This window comes from Choloepus didactylus, chromosome 13 (genome assembly GCF_015220235.1).
Source record: "Choloepus didactylus isolate mChoDid1 chromosome 13, mChoDid1.pri, whole genome shotgun sequence".
Classification (NCBI taxonomy): Eukaryota; Metazoa; Chordata; class Mammalia; order Pilosa; family Megalonychidae; genus Choloepus; species Choloepus didactylus.
In genome coordinates this window covers 86,166,838-86,187,561 of record NC_051319.1, presented here as the reverse complement: position 1 = coordinate 86,187,561, position 20,724 = coordinate 86,166,838, and the positions used below count along the sequence as shown (strand labels likewise).

At 40.8% G+C, this 20,724-nt stretch overlaps 2 protein-coding genes across 5 annotated transcripts in view; both read right to left on the bottom strand.

Annotated features, from left to right (window-relative positions):
* Positions 1–4,687, bottom strand: part of NDFIP1 (Nedd4 family interacting protein 1) — a 62,981-nt gene extending 58,294 nt beyond the window's left edge. Inside the window, exon 1 of the mRNA XM_037801307.1 lies at positions 4,375–4,687. Coding sequence (XP_037657235.1) covers positions 4,375–4,437 — 63 coding nt within the window. The 5' untranslated portion in view covers positions 4,438–4,687. The remainder of the gene's footprint in view (positions 1–4,374) is intronic.
* Positions 4,688–17,284: 12,597 nt separating this feature from the next.
* LOC119508157 overlaps positions 17,285–20,724 on the bottom strand; it is a 55,755-nt gene continuing 52,315 nt past the window's right edge. For 3 of the 4 annotated variants that reach the window (XR_005211409.1, XR_005211411.1, XR_005211412.1), the window contains one exon: positions 19,284–19,740. The gene's annotated coding sequence lies outside the window, so the exon portion shown is untranslated. The other variant, XR_005211410.1, reaches the window with a different exon arrangement.

The following is a 20,724-nucleotide window of genomic DNA, read 5'->3' as shown; positions in this document are numbered from 1 at the left end:
AACTTTTTATCAATGTTAAAATTTCCTGACAACTACACTTAAGGTGGTTACATAAGTAAATATCCTTGACTTAGGAAATATACATTGAAATATTAAATGTTCTAGGAGCAAGATGTATACAACCTCTCAAATGTTTAAAAAATAATAGAATGATATGGCAAATGTGGCAAAATGTTAAAAGCTGGTGGATCTGGTTATCTGAATAGGGGGTATGATGGAGTTCTCTGTATGGGTTTTGTATTAATTTTGCAACTGTCTTCTAAGTTGCAAATTATTTCAAAATAAAAAGTTAAAAAAAAAACAAAGGAAAGAAAAGAAGAAAAATCCTGAAGAATGTACACCAAACTTGAATGCAAACCTCTTGGAAAGAACTGGAAAAAAAGAGAAACCAAGTTTTCCTTTACAAAGTTATTGTTTGAATCTAGCACACAAAGATTGTATCTATGTACTAATTTGTATAACAGGAAATGTTTAAGTTTAAACACCATATTTAAGCACTGGATGATAGATAAAATGAAATTAGTAGCCACTCCCTAAATTCTTATTTTTCAAATCATACACTATCCAATTTCTAGAAAGGCCTCCACAATTGCATTCAAGCCTCAGATTATAGTTACTACTAACCAATGTTACTCCAACATACTAGTTTAAAGACAGTGGCAAAAAAACATTGCCAAAATTATGCTAACCTGCTCTAGGGATAAGAAATACATTATACATATGAAAAGAACCGCTATAACAAGAAAATACTTTACTAGAAATGTTCCTAAACCTGATCAGTATTTAAAGTTAACATTTGAGGCTTTTAATACAAATTATGTTATTGAGAAAAGTATGCCAGTCTAATGGAAACACAGGATGTACTGGGTGATGTATGATAACACTTACTTTATTATTACACTTAGTGAAGGCAGCAATGAATAATTAATTACACTTCTACCTAGCCAGTACTGGAACCAATTACAATTGGAAAAAAATGTAAAGCCCAATAAATTCAATGTATGATGTTTACCAATTGCCTGACTTTTTGGCAAAAAATGAAGTATAAATAAAACTTGAATATAAATGAAACAAGACTGACCATTTGTCAATAATTGACCTGAGAGCAGACAAGATCACCAACCCGACTTGCAGCATTAATCTCTATTTAAAGTGTTAAAAGTTGATTTATGTAAATCAACATCTACTAGCAGAAGAATACTGCGTCACTAAGCAGTTGCACTTATGCAAAAATAACGTAAGAATAAACTGTTAAGTCAACAAACTATTTTAAAGTCCCAAGACCAAATAAATCAGGGAATGTCCTTAATTTCTTCAAGCCTTTTGTTTTTTAAACTCAAAATTCACCCTTGCAGTAGGATTTATTTTACAATATAATTTTACGCAAAGTTTTGTGATATAATTGGTGTCTAGGACAAAAAACTCCATGTTATTTGTAGGCAAACCAGTGGGTGGCATCAGTTTGGAGGATTCACTCTTAGATAGTAATGGGCTTTGGTTTCTGCCCTGACCAGGGAGTTTTTCCTGTTCCCAGAGCACAAATAATACAATTAAGCTATTAAATCTCCCCTAAGAATGGTCACCAGAGGGACCAGGCAAGCAAATAAGCATGGATCAACAGGAATCCATCACTGCTATAAAAACACAAAGCACATGGTTTACCAAGAGTGAGTCAAATCAAATGCAAAGGATGGCTGCAGATCTCCGGCTCCTGACATTCACAATCCTGCTTCCAAGTTCATAATTGGTAACAAGCTGCTCTTATGATGTATTCCTCATCTAATAATATCTGCTTTAAATATCATACCATTATCTTTTAGAGGTACACACAGAACTATTTATTGATGAAATGAAATGATACGATTTGCTGCAAAATAATGGCAGGGAGTATAAATGAAACAAGACTGGCCATGTGTTGATAACTGCTGAAACTGGACAATTACATGCTATGCAGACATTAAAAATATTTATTGATATAGAAAGATATTCATAACATGTTATGTGAAAATCACAAATACAAAATAGTATTAAATACGAACTTGCCTTTGTGTGTGCTCTGTACATGCGTATGTGTATAGATGCACATATATGGAAATCTTTAAATGCACAAGTATCTGAAAACATGACGCACATGGGCATATTTAAGTAAGTATACGAATGTGCACATGTGCAAAGGTATGTGCAATTGTGATAGGGGTCCATAAAATTGCATGTGTGTGTACAAAGATGGAATTGTACAGTATGCATGGATGCAAAAGAGAATACACATGCACCTGTATATATCTGCTAATGCTTCTGCCTATAGTTGGACCATGAGTCTGTGTTTTAAGTAGGTGAGTGTGTATATATCCTTGTAATCACAACTTAGCAGCTTCGAGACCTTGAGCAAGTTACTTAGCCTCTTTGAGTCTTGATTTTGTCATCTGTACAATAAGAATAAACAGTTCCTGTCTCATAGGGGTTTTCTGAGGGTTAAATGAGATAACGGGTGTAAAGCACTTACTAAAGTGCTTGGGGCATAGTAAACGCTCAATCAATATTAGCTATCCTTATCTGTACACATGTATAGTGATATCTGTGAATATTTACAAAGTTGTAGGTCCACAAGTATACACATCAAAATATTAACATTGGTTATCCATGGGTAATAGGTTTTTGTTTGGGGTTTTTATTATTGTTTTGTGGGGGGCTTTTTGGCTTATATATTTTACAATTTTTCTAGGAAGATATTTTTTTCATTGTTTTTGAAGATTTGTTTTCAAAATAATGATGATTTTAAAAAGAATAAGATAAAGCTGTCCTGTCCCTGACATACCTATTGCATATTAAAAGTTAAGTACTAGACCAAAGTATACATAATTTTGATACTCCATCAATTTTTTTTTTTTTTTAACTCGCAATATGTCAGCGTTACCTAATAGCTCGAGAAGATGGCAGTACAAAGAAAAACCACCGCTTTTTGCTTGTTTGCCTTATCCAAGTCAGGATAAAAAGAATGAATCTGACACACTATGAGGGACTGTGTGATTTGCAAACACCTTGGTTACAAAGTGACATGTCATTTGCATTTTATTAATTAAGGCAGAAAGGAACCCAAAGCCTTACCCAAGGTCATACAAAAAGCGTGTGCCAGACCCCAAGCAGTGAAGAGATATAAAGAATAGACTGCGTTGCCAGATCTGGGCGTATTTATGAAACCAAGAGGCTAAATTCTTCACCAGTCATTTAGTGAGTCCCAGCCAGAGGGAGGGGGAAATTACAAGACACAGCTGATGACAGCAAAACAAACCAGTACTCGCCGCACCAGGGTTAATCTACTTGTTCTGATCATATTGGTTTTCCGTATTTCTAAAATATAAATTGTAGCTCATCTACCATAGGGCATCTGACTTTATAAAAGCATGACTGACATTTGTATGCAAATTGTAACGAAAGCATTTGAAACATGACAAATGCAAGCAATTATCTGCGGTTCCAAATCAACACGAGTTACTGCCTGACACAACTCTCACAATGTCGATGTATTGGATTAAATACCTTGAAAACCCTGCAGCAGATCCCTCTAAATTTCGGGGGAAACCCGGCTACAGATAGTAGTGAAAAAAAACCAAGCAGCTGTTTTCCCTGAGGCCTCAATTTATAAATCATATCCGAGATAATAAGCCAATATTCCCTATACATTTCTGCCCCAGCTATGCTACTAAATCTCTTAAAATGTCATTTTCAAGCGTTTAAAAACACACGCCCTGCAGCCTTCACCGTAGCTCGACATTTTGGGGCCTCAGCATAAAGATCCCCCTTTCCGAATCAACTGCAAACTGCGAACTTTCTCGCTTCGTTTTAGACTTTTGTCTTAGAACCGAGGCGAGGGAGGTGGGTTTTCCCAAACCCAGGCAAGGTTCCGAAACCCTGAGTAATCGCATCTCACTGCGGCGAACCGTCGCAGGCAACAACAGCGATTTTAATCTTTTCTCTCCACCCAGCTTCCTTTTCCATTTCATGGTTCCTTTTTCTTTTTTCTTTCTTTCTTTCTTTCTTTTTTTTTTTTCTTCTTTCAAATGACATCAAACCAAGGGAGGAAAAGGGAAAACGAGGTCGATGCCCCTTCAGGTTCTCACTCACCGACCCGCCAGCCCCGGGAAATGCGGTCTACGAGGCCGGGAGGAGGTTTTTCCACCGCCCATGTCCCGCCCCAGGTCACCGAGGGACGGGCCCGGCCCCGGATCCGAGCCCGGGGCTCGAAGGCCGTCCCAGGCCCAGCGCGGCCCGCCAAGCCCTGGCGTCGCGTGGGTCACAGGCTGGGCCGACGCGGCCTGAGGCGGCCGTCGAGGAGGGCAGGGTCGGGGGCCGGGGCGGGTCCCGGGCGCTGCTCACCTGCTGGTACCGGCTGCCGCAGGCCGGCTCGACCGCCGCCAGCGCCGCCGCCGCCAAAGCCATGGCGCAGCCGGACGCAGGGAAGCAGGGAGAGCGAGCGAGCGAGCTTAACCGGCGCGGGCACGGACACTGCGGCCTGGGAGCGCCGAGAGGCCGAGGGAGACGCGCCTTGGGTGGGTCTCGATGGCCGCCGCAGCTCTTGGGCAAGAAGCTCTCCTCGGGCTCCGAGCGTTACCGACGCCGCCACCGCCGAGGCTCAGACGCGGTCCCTCGAGAGGAGGCGGGGACGACGCCGCCGCCGCTCCGCCCCTCGGCTCCCGCCGCCGCCACCGGCCTCACCCTGCGCCGCCGCTGCCGCCGCCTCGCGGTGCCCCAGCCCAGGGTGGGGTCCGCCCCTCCTCCATCTCGTACTTCCGATGGTGAAGTGTCAGATTAGATTCCACTAAAAGTAATTATTAACAGCCCTACACACACACACACACACACACGGGGGGGCAGCACTGGGCTTCTCTTCTGTTTACTCATCCAATCCTCATCACAGCCCCATGACATATCACAGCCCCATGACATAGGAGCCACAGCCCCATTTTGGAGGAGGTCGTTGGAGCCCAGAGAGCTTGACAGTCTTGCACAGCAGCGATCTGATCCCTGGTATCTGGCTGCAGAACCTTAGTCCTGATCATTGTGCTGATTTACCATCCTCATGGATCAGGAGCCGGCCAGCCAGCGGCAGCGCGCGGGCCAAATCTGGTCCGCTATCGTGACCGTGAAAAGTGTAGGAAATTCAAATTCAATGTCTCTAAACAATTTTATTGGAACACAGCAGCTCGCATCTGTTTGGTATAGCCCGCAAAGCCTAAAATACTTATTTTCTGGTCCTTTACAAAAAAAGGTGATCCTCAGGAACTCGGAGGCCCCTTAGATCTCAAAGCCTACTTGGTTGGATGATGATAGCATGTTCATATTTATGCACTCCTGTAGGGCTTCTAAGAGCCTCATGGGTGGATACAGGGGCCATGTTTTGTGAAGCAAAGCTCTGTGAGAAAGTGACATGCAAGTCAGATCTTGAAAGATTTAATGCCTGCTAAGAGCTTTCCAGGCAACAGGAACATGGTAGGCCGTGAGAGCATGCCTTGCAGAAAAATCTTGTGGAAGGAAGCACAGCTGGCATAAAGGAGATAAAATTATAAATGTTATGCAGATGAGGAAATTATACTTGGAGAGAATAAATATCTTAGTAGGTCACACTATTAGTAAGCAATAATGCTGGAATGCGAGCCCATTAAGCTAGCTTTCTTAACCATTATCGTAAGACTACATCATAAACTTCATGAAGCAAGGGTATTTGTCTTTTAAACCTTTTGCCATCTTCCACATCATCAACTACTCTACAGTTCTATAGCAGGCATCCAAGGTCTGTTGCTTCTTTCCACCACACTCACTCAGCCATCTGGAATTGCTTCTACCCACATGTCCAATAAAGAAAAGAAACTTGATCTTTGAAGCTTGTTGCAATTCCCATTTCTTCTTAATTGCCTTTGCAAGTTGGTAGACTACAGTTGGTATTGATATTATTGTTTTAGCTTCTAATTATCAAATTTAACTACATATTTTAAAACATATCTGTGTTTTAAACTCACTCTGAGGTTCTAGAATATAGGAGCAAAATGTAATCAATAAATGTTCTAGACAATCATCTTCCTTCATTGAATTCTCTATCAGTATCCAAGGTCCTACATATCTGTCCCTATTTCCAAGTTGCTAACTCTTTTGGTTTGCTAAAGCTACTGGAATGCAATATACCAGAAATGGGTTAGCTTTTACAATGAGGATTTATTAGTTTACAAATTTACAGTTCTACGACCATGAAAATGTCCCAATTAAGGCATCAACAGGATGATACCTGGACTCTGAAGAAAGGCTGCTAGCATCTGGGGTTCCTCTGTCAGATAGGAAGACACATGGCCAGCTTCTGCTGCTCCTTCACTCCTAAATCTCATTGCTTTCAACTTCTAGTTCCAGTGGCCTCCTCTCTGAGCTTCTGTGGGTTCTCTCAGCATCTCTGGGATTTTTCTCTCCAAGCTTTCTGAGCTCTCTGGACTTTTTCTGTGTCCTTTATCCTCTCATAAAGGACTCTAGAAAAGGATTAAGACTCCTCTTGAATTGGGTGGGTTACATCTCAATTGAAACAACCTAATCAAAAGCTCCCACCCACAGTAGGTCTGCACCTGCAAGAACAACAGCTGCCATCTTGATACATGCGTGCAGTACGGTGGCTTTTTGTGGAAAGGAAGCTGCTACCCCTCCTGTCTACTTCTTTCCCAAATTACTTTCCCTTGCGATACCTACACACTTCCTGCATGTAGACACAAATATTTATCATAATATATATAACGGCTTTTCTCATAAGAATATTCTCTCTCATGAATGCATAACTATGTTATCATACTGTGGACAGTGGATTGTATATCATGGATGATTGTATGGTGTGTCAATGTATTTCAATAAAACTGAATTTAATAAAAAAACAAACAAACAAACAAACAAAAAAAGAATATTCTCTCTCAAAAGGAAAAAAAAGTTGTTCTTCAACTACCAATCTTCCTTTCCTATTCCTTTTGTGATGTCATAACCAAATGTTTTATACTAAAATTCTCTATCATGTTTGGTCTCTTTTTCTCTGAGTTTTCCCCAAAGCCTTGAATAAGGAAATTGAGATTATTTGCCTTGATTCAATGGGTGGGTAAATTGGGGAATTGAGAAATTAAGTCAGTGCTGTAGAAGGTCTCCTGTTGGCAAGCATATTGTACAATGAAGGGGAAAACTCTGGATTTCTGACTCACAGCTCCAGGCCTGGCGCAAGCCAAGCAGACAGAGAAGATAATCCAAGGCCATAAAAATTGTGCTCTTTGGCTTCATCTTAAGATGTTGTCAAGAGAGTTTCCACAGAGAAAGTTATTAATTTCGGATTGCTGCACTTAGAAAATTATTTCCCCACAGAACAACTGTAATACTTTCCATGTGCAATACTTTTTACGTGAATTGCTGACTCTGAATCATCCATCCTGAGAGAGAAGAGAAATATTATGGACAAGTTAAGAGCATAGCTCATATCTGTATCCCCTTTTTTCCCAATTTAGATAAAAGTCTCCTCCAAGATAGATACAGTCTTCATCTTGCACATTCCCAGGAGGCCTGACCAAAGCAGTGCTGAGTTCAGCAAGTAACCAAGAAGTGTTTGTTAAACTTGTTTAAAGCCCCCTTAGTCTAATGTCTCATTTGAGGCCTTGAACTTCTCCAGCTAATCTTTAAAGCTTCCAATTGATTCACATGCTTTCATTTCTACTGACTTACTCCCTCTTTTAATTCTCACTCCGTAACTATGAGTTTCATTAAGAGCAAAATGTAATATCTTCACATTACAAATACAGAAACTCCATATCCACTGATAATTACTACTGCTTATGGAACATCTCCTGGGTCTTGGGATCTTTCATACATCATCTCCTTAATCCTCACAACAAACCCATTCTACAGATGAAGAGATCCAGGAACTTTTTATCACTTGCCTAGTTAGTGAAATGCACACTCAGCTCTGTTGGACTCCAAAACTGTTCTATTCTATGCATCAATTTTCTGTGCATGGAAGGAAACAAAGGATATAGAAAGACCAGTCCCAACCATGGGAGTCTTCACAGTGAAATCAAGTAGATAGTAAACACATATTTTAGACATGGTTTAAAATATAAAAATTACAAGTTCATTACAACTGTGTTGAGAGCTCATGAAGAGGGCAGGATAAATCAGGGAAGGACTGGGGAGAAAGGGTTTTGAATGAGAAAAGGATTTTGTTGTGATGGGAAGAGAGGAAAGCACACCAAGTTGTGAGTATGTCTTTACAAAACTTACAACAAGTTGTTGGCAAACTTTTTCTATAAAGGGACAGATAGTAAGTATGTTAGGCTTTATGGGTGACAAGGTCTCTGTCACAAACATTCAACTCTGCTATTTCAGCACAAAAGCAGCCATAAACAATATCAAATGAATGGACTTGACTCTGTTCCAATAAAATATTATTTATGGACATTGAAATTTGAATTTCAAATAATTGTCATGTCATAAAATATTCTTCTTTTAATTTTGTTTTTCAACCACTTAAAAATGGCTTACCGTTTTGAAGCTAGAAGTCTGAAACCCAGGCATCAGCAAGGCGAACTTTCTCCTTGAAGACTGTGACGTCCTGGGACTGGCTGCCAGCTACCCTTTGGGTCCTTGGCCTTACTGTCATGGCAATGCACATGGCCGCGTCTCCTTTCTCTTTGCAGTTCCATTGACTTCCAGCTTCTTTCCCTGTGGCTTTTTCCCTGTGGCCTTTTCTATAAGGCCTCCGGTAATAGCATTAAGACCCATCCTGATTCAGTTGGCCACATCTTAAGTAAAAATAACATCTTCAAAAGTTCCTATTTACAATGGGTTCATGCCCACAGGAATGGATAAAGATTAAGAACATGTTTTTCTGGGGTACATAACTCCCAGCCACTACACTCACTAACATTCAATGATAAAGATGCAAAAACTGGACCCTCTGTCCTAAGGAGAATATATGCTTTAAGTTTGGGGCCTCCTCCCTCCCAGGAGTGATGCTACAGTTGGACCATGGACCACCACTTTTGATTGTGCAAATCGTGCACTGCCCAACTCCAGGAATAGCCATTCACATTGTAGTCTCTATAACCGACACTCCCTGTACTTGGGCAATATCCAACCTGTGCGGCCATAGGAGGCAACCCTATAAAATCTTTCAGCGGCCCATCTTCTGACAAATGGCTTACTGTTCAAGATATATTTAGGAGTATTGTTGATGTCCAAGGAATGAGGAATAGCAAAGCACCCGCCCACAAGGAAACCAAGTCTCTGATCCTCATGTTTGGACACAATGTCCCAACCAATTGTGTTAACTATGTGCCTTGAAAAAAGAACAAGTTGAGTAGGGAAAGTGCTTAACTGCCTCCAAGCCCCCAAGTTGATTGGTGAGGTAAGTCGAGGGTTTTTCACATTTCCCAGGATGATAGTTTTCTCACTGTGTTTAGGGAGTATCATAAACAAAATTACACAAGGGAAATATTAAAACTAGGAGCTCTGCACTGCTTATGGTGTGTCAGGGGAGAAACCATATGTGCTAATTACGGCACATAAGAGAAGGGACCCACAGGGGACCCCCACTGGAAGAAGCTGCTCTTGACTTACACTAAGAGGCAGCTTATGGGCATCCAGGCTGGTTCATACGGGTCCTCAAGGAAGTCTGCCCAGGTGACTTCAGGCAGGCCTCAGGAAAAGTAGAAGGGAGAATCTCAGTTCAAAATGAGATTACACGAGAGCCAGGAAGCACCTTAGTATTTTAGTCAGGGAAATCCTGGCCAAATTATTCAGGAACCCCCCTCTAACATGAGCCCTGTGCTAGGACCATCCCTCATCACAACTCCTTCAGTAACTAAAGGCCATGGATGGGGGCAAAGACCAAGGCTACTTCATGCCAAACTCTCCCCTGAAGTGAGCAGAGTTGTAACAGGGTGCTGGTCAAGGTGGGATAGCACCCTGGGAAACAAAGCCTTCCCTAGTTGATTATGGAAAAACAGGTCACAAAACCTCAGATTTCTGTTTGAAATGCTGTAATTGGCCACCCACTTAGTAGCCGATTGAAAGCTGTGTTCTTGCCTACTGAAACACCAAACACCCTCTTGCCTTGTCTTTCCTTTACCTACTAAGCCAGAGTCATTCCATACGTGGTCAATACTCTCATCTATAGATCGTTCTAGAAAACCAGCTTAAATTCCCACTGTTTTTCACAATTAAAAAGTTTTAAGGGACAATTTCTCTTTAAAAAGGTGACTTTGATGTCACTGGCCCAAGAACACTGTTTTAAAAATAGTAACTAACATGTCTTGAGCACTGACTTTGTGCTAGGCACTGTGTCAAGCAGTTTACATTTATTATCTTTTTCACCACTCACAGTAAATACAGGTAGATTCTATGTCTATCCCTGTTTTATGGATGAGGAAACAAGTAACAGTGGTTAAGTATCTTGTTTTTTGGGTACATCATAGAATATTAGAAATCATTTTTTCCACCCTTCATTTCCATGAGGAAAAAGCTCAGAAAAGTTAAGCCACTTGTCCATGATCACAAAGCCAAGAAGTAGCAGAGCTGGGACTAGCATCCACATCACCAGATACCTGGCACCATGTTCCTTCCATCCTTTCACCATATAATATGCTGCTTTGGGTTAATACGTGCCGCTGGCTTCCTGTGCCCTGCCAGTCTGTGGCCCAGACTGTTATGATCTGAGGGTTTGTGCCATGCCCAACCGAGCAACCACACTATGATTTCAAAAAAAAAAAAAAAAAGGATGAGGCTCTCACTGCCATCAGTTTGATGAAGTCAAAGTCCATGACTCAGAAAATGCAGCAGCTGTAGTTCCCTGCCCTTAACAACTTTCTTCTCAGGAAACCCGCCAGGTGCTTCATTACCTTTTGAATTTTTTGTGGGTGGCAGAAAACACACCTAAAAATAGACCTGTCCCAAGTTTTCCCAGAGGAGGCTTGCAGCCTAAAAATGTCACTCTCTTCCCCTTCCAAAACACAGACGTCAGCCCGGGGTGTGAGTCTTCCTTCCCAACCAGGGCTCCATCAGGATACGGTCCTCCCTTCTTGGGGAAGGGAGAGAAGTGTCTCTTGCCAGCAGGAATGAACTTTTGGGAAAATTGCTTTTCTAAAACACAGTGACTCCAAGAGAAAGGATATGAAGGCTCTGGCATAGTCTTCTTCCCTCCTGAGGATCAATTAAATGAGACAATGTATGGAAAGGTGCTTCGTAAACTGCAGATATCAGGAACTTTATTGCATGCCTCTGCACATGTCCCTGCGTCATCAGCCAGGGGAAGAACTGACACAGATTTTCCAACCACAGAGACCCAGGGAGTTTTCCTGGTCTGAGCTTTCTGTGGGTAACTCCAGTGTGCTGAGATGAGATCAGAGCCACCACGAAAAGCAGGCCTGAAGCTGGGATCCCACAGGCTAAAATGGGGAGCAGGGAGCTACAGGAAGTTTTAATCATGCCAACAGGGTTGGGGAGACAGGAGAGCCTTGTTCTGCCATGGGAGGAGCTCCCAGTTGACTCTCTGGGGCCATGGTAATTTGGAACTGGTCTCAACACAAACACAAGTTTGCTAGCTTTTGTCAGGAGTATACAATGCTTGAGCTTCATGGGACACCTTGTCGTGTTAGAGGTGTTTTCAGTCCTTCTTTTTTACTCATTTATTCATTCACTCAATAAATATTTAATTCTTACTCGGTGGGAAGCTTTCTCTTTTTAGAAACATCCTCCATTTTCTGCCCACAAGTGAATATAGTTTGAAAATAAATTGGCTGTGTGAAAAATAAAAAAATCAAGATGCACTGATTTCTATTGCATCTACTCCCTAGGGTCCTCCCTGCCCCCACCATAAACTAGAGGTCACTTATGGAATATTTGCTGTTCCTAGAAACCACTGCGCTCCTGGAAAGCAGTATTTTCAAAAGGCCATATTACTCTTTTTATTACAGTATTTATTGGGCACTCTTGTGCCGAGCTCCATGATACGTTCTGAAGGGATATAAAAGCAATAACAACAAAAATAATATAAAGAAATATCATTTAGAAGAATAAGAAGTGGAACATGCAGTGCCTATGCTTTTAGGGTTCAGAATTGCACTGTCAAGCAAAAGTGAATACATGAAATAGTTAATGCCAAAACTAGTCAGGGAAAATGCATGGGATTCCTACTTCCTATCCCATTTCCCATGCCCAGGACAGACATCCATCATCAAACACAACACTCCCAGATGAGCCAAAAATCCTTCTCAACAGTGCTCTGAGTAGTCACTGCCAGTTGACTGGAGTTGGAGGATCAGGTTCATCCCCTCCACTTCATCTTTCCATACATGTATTTTTAACCATGTATGGAAGTTCAGAAAAGGAAGAAATGACCATGTGCACTGGAGTGGTTGGGAAAGATATCACAGGGGAGGGCAATGTTCGCCGCATTCTGAAGGATCGATTAAATTTGGATAGCGTGGGTGTGGTAGATGGAATTGTGTACCCCACACAAGACCTGTTCTTCACCTTAGTCGGTGGGAGTGGGAGTACACTCATGTGTAAACAGACCTTTTGAAAGTGCTATTTTGAGTTAAGGTGTGGCCAACTGAATCAGGGTGGGCCTTAAAATATCATACTGGAGTCCTTTATAAGCGGAAGAAACCTGGGCAGTTAGTCAGAGAAGGCACCCAGGAAGAAGCTAGAAATGAGCAGAAACCACAAGAGCAGATACAAGGAGAGAGGGAGATCATCGTGTGACAGGAGGCAGAGAAACACAGGCTGAAGAACCCCAAGGATTGTAGCAAACCAGCACCAGAATGCTACGGATCTGGGGGAGAAAGCATGGCCTTGCTGATTCCTTGATTTTGGTTACAGCCTTCCAAACCATGAACCTGTTGTTAAGCCAACCCATGGTGTGGTATTTGTCATAGCAGCCTGGCACACTAAGACAGTGGGTAGATAGAAAAAAAGCAGAAGGAAGAGTGAGCCCAAAGGTCAAGGAAGGAGAATGGATGCTTTAAAAGGTCATATTACTTTTAATCTTTCATTTTAAGTAATTTTCATTATACACGTTTTAGGTTCATCATTAAAAATTCTGCATGTTGGTCATTGTGCAAAGGTACCCACCCAAGGGGGCAAGTGGGGGCTAAATTCTAGCTTACTTACTACTGACCAAGCCTTTCCCCCTGGTGTGGGACTTCATTCCCAGGAAGAAGGGGTACCTTTTCCTAATATGCACATAGGCATCATACGGGCTAGCAGTGGCCCTGCAAGTAATAAATATTTATGGTAGAAAAATTAGGAAACATAGCTGTTCAAATGAAGAAGAAAATAAAATTCACCTGAAATTCCACTATTAAAATATAAAACATCTGTAACATTTTAAGTTTTTTTAATCCTCCAGACATTTTTTAAGCATATATATATGCACATTTTTTCTTTAAAAATTGGATGTTTTGATTTGTATTATAGCTTAATTTTTTCACTTAATAGATTGTAAATGTCTTTTCAGTTGTTAGTAAATATGCTTCTGCATGACATTTTAAATACATATATAATATTCTGCTTGTGAATGTACAATTATTGCTCAATATTTAGGTTGTTTCTGATTTCTTATTATAAACAGAGCTCAGGTAAACAAACTTTTATATAAATTGTTGTGTCCATCTCTGATGATTTATTTAAAATAGATACCTAGATGTGAAATTACTTTTTCTCGGGGATGGCACATTTTTAGATTCTTGATATACCTTCCCAAAATGCCTCCAGAAAGGCTATGTTTGATTAACATTCCCACCAGCGAGGCATACAAAGGCCCATTTTCCCACCGACCTTGCCAATATTGGGTATTGGTGATTTAAAAAACTCTGCTAATCTAATAAACATGTATACACATATATAGTTGCATCTTTTCATTTCTGTTCTTTGTGACTTGCCTATTATTTTGCTGGAAAACTTGTATCATCTAATTAACTTTCATCTACAAGTATTCTTTTTGTTTTATTTTGGGGTGAGGAAGGTGATAGGAATCCAGTTTTGTTTTGTTTTGTTTTTTTCATGGCTAGCTAGATCCCATACCACTTGTTAAACACTCTAGCCTTTTCTCCAATGATTTAAAAAATCTCCTTAATTGTATACAAAATCTCCTTATATGCTTGTGCTTATTTCTGGCTCTCTGATTCTTTTCCACTCATTTGTCAACCTATTTATTGGGAGTCCTGTTTTTTAGAAAACGCAATTCACAGAAACCCAAACATGCAAATTAGATAAACTATATAGATTGCTTAAGGCTACAGATAGCAAGCTGCCCTAACTGCCACTGAAATGATTCCTTTTTTTAAAAACTTTAATCTTCTAATAGCTTTATTGAGAAATAATTCACATACTATATTTCATCCACTTAAACATAGACTTCAGCGGTTTTCATATATTCCATTGAAATGTAATGAAACATTTTCATCACCCCAAAAGAAACCCCAATAGTAATCACTTCCCGTTTCCTCCCAACTCCTGCAACCCCCAGCACTAGGCAACCACTAATCTTATTTCATAGAAATGGAATTATACAATATGTGACCTTTTGTGTCTGTCTTCTTTCACTTAGTATAATGTTTTCAAAGTTCATCTGTGTTGTAGCATGTATTAGTACTTCATTTCTCTTTATTGCCAAATAATACTCCTCTGTATGGAAATACCACATTTTGTTTCTCCGTTTATCGGTTGATGGACATTTAAGTTATTCCCACTTTTTGGCTACTATGAAAAATACTGCTGTGCACATTCTTGTACAGGTTTTTGTGTGGACTATTCACGTTTTTAAAAAGGAGCACTGGCTTTCTATAAAGTCAGATATTCCCTTGCAATACTTAGTCCTGTGAGTCATTTTTCAGAATGATTAAAACATTTGCTCACGACCTTGTTTCTTTAAAGCTAAATGTAATTTTATTTAGGGAGGCCTTAATCTTGTCAGTCTATGCTAATTTGAAACCATTTTAAACCATAAAATTAAGAAAACTGCAATCTGGTGAAGGTCATGACTGGGGTGGGGGTGAGGGGTTGCTCAAAAGGATCCAGTGATAAGGCTGGTGGTGGTGCTGAAGGGCAATGAAGAGAATCACAGCTCTTTTTGAGAGCAGGACCCAAATAACTTCATTTGTTTATTTAATAGAGGTTCAATTTTTTTAACTAGTTTAAACATTAATAGGTTTTCTCAGGATTGCTATAGACAAGATTCAATGAAATCAAAGAAGCAAAACATGACAGTTTAAAAAAATTATTAGAGCAGTTGTAGGTTTACAGAAAATCATGTAGAAAGTAGAGCTCCCATATACCTCCCCAACACACATACTTTTCTCCATTTTTAACATTTTGCATTAATATGGTACCTTTGATACAATTTAGACAGTTTTTTGATGAACCTGATTCCGCAATAAACTACAAATACTTTAAAAAAATGTATTCTCGTAACATATAATGCAAAATTTACCTTTTTAACCATCTTTAAGTGCATAAGTGGTATTAATTACATTCACAATATTGTGTTCTCATCACCTCCATCCATTACCAAATAGACTATAAATTCTTGAGAACAAGATTTGTAACTTGTTTGTGGTAGGCACACCATAAACATATTTGTTAAGTAAAAGAACAGGGATGGTGAGACCAGAATGGGATTTTCTAGCCTTTGCATGCCCCATCCTGGCTCCCACCAGACCAGGTTATGCTCCCCCAGACCTCCAGCCCCACCCAATGCTAAGGGACTTGATGGGCAGATCCCAAAGCCCTTGCTTTATCTAAAGCTGATGGTATTGGGACGTTGTATTAATATCTTTGGAGAAGAGAGGGTGCAGAGTCAACAACAGAAAACCAAATTATCTTATTTGGTCATGTTCTCCTCCTAAAAAAAGAGTTTTAATACCCAATCAAGATGGCTTGACCAAATTCCAAAGGTGGCTATGGAGGTGAGAAGACCTGGCATTGTGAGCCTCTTCTCTTCCCAGCGCTCCCTGACTCCTCAATGTCATCAAATACAGCAACGGAAGAAACAGAACAAGCAGGCATTTTGATGTTGCTCTTTTGAGTTCCAAATCTGGTTAGTCAATGCTGTGAAACACATTGGGCTTTATGCAAGAAGCACCTTTATGGGCCAATCAGCTGCAGTCAGACCCATGAAGACAAATTGGAGAGAGGTGTCTAAAAAGCCCCTTTTAGGAGAAGGCTAAACCTTGGCAGACATGCCAGGTCAGAGATGACATGTTCTGTCTGTAGGGGCCTGAAAAATCCCACAGTGGTCCTATGGCTTCAGCGCAGCTGAAGTGGCCTTTGCTGATGTGCTCCAAGGCTGGCTCCTTTATATCAGGCAGGAATCAGCTCAGCTATGACCTCTTCAGAGGGGTCTCCCCTGGCTCCTCACAAAGACCTTGAGACCTGAAAGGGGTTGGTCTCAGGCTGCACAGCTCATCCCTGGCCAGGCCCTACTTGGCATGATGCAGCACCCTAGTTCTCTCTCCTTCTTAGCCACAGAAGCTTACCGTGGATAGGAGGTAGCAGGGCCTCCATCTGAAAGGATGGTGGCAGTTCTTTCAATTGGTTGGCACTCAATTTTTCTGTTTCTAGCTCTTATTCTGTTGAAATGATTGTGATTTTCATCCTGTCCTAAAACAAAAAGAACAGTGACCTACCTTTCCCAATGCTCGTTGCTAATTTCACGCACCATCGGACTTCATGTTCTCTCATGTTTCCTTGTTTCCCCCTCTGGGGAGTTGGGACACTGCGGGGAGCACATCCTGATAGGCTGACATGCTAGGGTGGGGCCGGCTGGGACCGACTTGGGAAGAAATTGTCCCTGGGCACCACCCACCCACCCACCAACGCTAAGCTTACCCTCCAGACCAGGAAAATCAATGTTTATGCCGTCTTACGCCCACTGCCCGGAAATGGCCTCAGGATTCCTCTCAACACAGCTCTCCAGGCAGCCGCCAACAACTGGTTCTGAATTGGTACCATTTGGCAGTCCTGCCTACTTATTACAATAACTGATACAGAAAAAATAAATCTGCCCCTTCCCCAACTGGATTATTACACCCTTGCCCAGAACATGCCCCCATACATTGAGTGCTGTTTCATGAATTTCTCTTAACACCAAAAGTCCATAAGATGAGAGGGTCCCCCTTATTCTTTGGTAAGCATAATAAAAGTTTCTATTTAGGGAGAAAAGAAATCTCCCAGAAAACATCTTTTAAAACTAATTTTTTATTTTTTTAAGCATAGAGAAGTACAGGAAAAAAATTTAATGGCCTATACTCTCATTGCACAGATCACTCCCATTGATATTAGATAATAATTACAACAGTAATGCATATGTAAGGCTAGAAATTTTAGACATTAGAATACAAAATGATAAGCGGTAACTTCTGTTCCTGCCCTTCCTGATGTACTAACTATTAATTATTATTTTATGGCTCCTCCCAGAAAAAGTATATGTATGTAAATATACATGTGTGTGTGGGTGTGAAATATATATATATTTAAGAAACAGGGAAAAATCATGATCTACATAATGTTCTGTATGTTGCTTCGTTTTCTTACTAAATAATACATCTTAGCATTCTTTCTTGGTCCACCTCATTCATTTTATTAGCCACATGATTTTCCAACACGTGGCTTGGCATAATTTACTTAATCAGTACACTATTGATGACAAAACATCTTTTAGATTTCAGAAGACCCTTGGCTGTTGAAGTTCTGTTTATCAATAAGGGAGGAAGGCCCCTATTTCATTCATTCACTCAAAATTCTGCAGGTCCAAATATTATTCAACTTGGTCCACAATATCTGGTAAATACAACTACATAGCAAAGCATCAGCAGAGATGGAGATAGGAGGTAGTATGAAAAAAAACAGCATTTGCAGGCACCAGAATGAGGGTTGCTTGCAGTGATCACAGGAGTGAACCTTGACGGTCCTAGAAGACTCAGTCCCATGAAGGGCCCTTGATTTTTTCAAATACAGCCGGGGAATTGGGGTGGTCAGTTCAAGTAAAATTGAAACTAGCCTCATTCGGCCATTTGTCAGTTGTGAGTCTTGGGGCACATCACTTAACTATTCTAACCCACAGATGGAGCTAATGATAGCTACCCCAACAGCTAGTGAGGCAGCAGCCGTCTTTGCAACTATGAATACAAGAGCCACATGCTAAGAACGACAGCGGGGAAGCAGAAGCAGGTCCATGATGGCCTCATGGAGATGCTGTACAAATCCTGGACCACACGCCCCAGACTCCTTGTTGAGTGAGAAAAATAAACCTTTGGTGGGTTAAGCCCAAGTTGTCAGGATTCAGTTACATGTAGCCAAATGCAGACCCTAGTGAATAAATTACCTTATTATAGCGTTGCTGTGGGGTTTCAAATGAGGTAAAGCATTTAGCCCAGTGTCTAGAACATAGACACAGCTTAATAAATATTTGTGGATGAGTTCCAATTTTCTTCTTTGGAAAAGCGAGTTAGGAATTGAAAATCTGTCACAGAACCATGGACTACATTAGAAAGTTGGAAACTTCATTCATTTATAAAGTTATTAGAACCATGCCTGCCACATAAGAGGTATTTCATACGTATTTGATAAATAAGTAATACCAACAAATGTTTATTGAATACCTACAACAATATGCCAGGCACCATTCTAGATGCTGGGGACACAGCAGTGAACAAGAAAGTTGGGGTTCCTGCTCTTAGAGGATCTTTCATTTTAGAAAGAGTAGGAGAAGATAATCAATGAGCAAACAAATGAATAAACAAGAAATTATCAGGTAAGTGCCAGCATGAAAATAAAAGATGATGATGTAATAGAGATACAAGGAGTTGTTAGGAGGGGTGACAGGGAAGGCCTCTTGGAGGCAGTAAGCTTGAAGGTAAGATCGGTTTCACAAGAAGCAGCCAAGTCTGCAAAGATCTGGGAGAAGAACATTGCAGCCTCTCTCCATTGAGGCTTGTCAAAAGCCCTAAGTTAGGAATGAATTTTGTGTTGTGGTGGAATAGTCTTCCTGAAATCACCAAAGCTTGCATTGCAATCACAGAGGGGAATGCATATGCAGGGCAAGTCCACATTTTTGAGGCCAGAAGCATACACAATTTGGGGGCCCTCTTTAAGAACAAGAATATAAAACTACAAATACAAGATCCTCCTGGGGCTCTGGGAAGAGTCTTTGCCAATGAGAGTTTAAACTTCGTTAGCTTCATTGAACATCCGTTCCAATGTAGACCTGAGGTGAAAAAGAAACGAAGTAGGGAGTACAAATTACTCAGGGCTCTTTTGGTAGCCAGAAACCCATTTGAGTTAGAGTAAGTGAAAAAAGTTGACATTTATTATGAGGACCCAGGGTAGCTCACAGCACCCAAGGATGAGAACTTAGCTTGGCCAAAGACATATTGCAGTCAGACTCAAACACAGCAGAATTCCCCATCTCCCATCTCTACGTCTTTAAACCTACACATGTGCTTCATTCTCTTTGTAGATCAGCTCACTCTGCTTTTCCGATCCATTTGGCAGAAAACCATGACCACCCAGAGCACTCCAGTTTACACATTACAGGTTCATCCATCAGTTCCTTTTCCAAATTCCAGGGAAGCACTCTGATCAGCATACTCGAGTCAGGGGTCCATCCGTGGGTCAAAAAAACAGCACCATGGCAACTGGAGGCCACTCAGTGCCAAGGATCAGGGCAAGAGCAGTCACCTGAAAGAGAGGAATCATTATGAGCTGACAAGCAAACCCAAGGGATGTCTGCCTCATCTGTTAGCCTCTGACTGTAGATCAGCAATATCCTATAGAAACATAATACAACCCATAAATGTGAGCCGCATATGTAATATTAAATTTTCTATCAAACCATTCAAAAAGTAAAAAGAAACAGGTGAAATTATTTTTAATAATATATTTTATTTAACCCAATATAGCCAAAATATTATTACTTTAACATGTATGCAATATAAGAATGAGTTCTTTCACATTCTTTTTTACATACTCAGTCTTTGAAATACAGTGTATTTTTTCCACTCCAGTACATCTCAGTCTGGACTGGCCAGATTTTGGGAGCTTTGTAGCCACATGGGACTGGTGGCTGCCATGTTGGACATGGAAATCTAGGTATCTTGCCTGAGATCTGGCTGATGCTGCTACCCACGTCCATTCCAGCAGGCCCAAGTCTGTAGTGATCAAATACAATATTCTCTTGCCTGATGCAGTTGCCATTTATTGTGTGTCTGCTCTCAGGCTCAGCTAAAGGTACAGGATTAATCATCATTGGCTTTCAAAGAGTGCACAGCACAAGCACATTGACTGCCAAATTGCAATTACTGAGTTCTTTCTTTGATGGGCTCAGAGTTAATGTCTTTGCACTTCCTTTATTCCAGAAATGAAATCAAAGCCACATACACACACACACACACTCACTCAAAAAAATGCTCACAGAAACCCACAGCTCCATCAGCAAATTGTTCAGGCTTGGTAGGAAGGTCATTAGACTGGTTTTATATGGAGCTCATAAAGCATCAGGCAAACAGATAAATGTCAAAATATTGGTTGCTCAGCTGCACTTTAGCTCAGACTCCCATAGGAAATAAATGCATTTCTCCAAAGTGGGTCTGCTTTCTCTTCAATTTGCCACATCCGGGTAAATAATTTCTATGAGACATAATCCTTTCTAATTATATTTTTCCC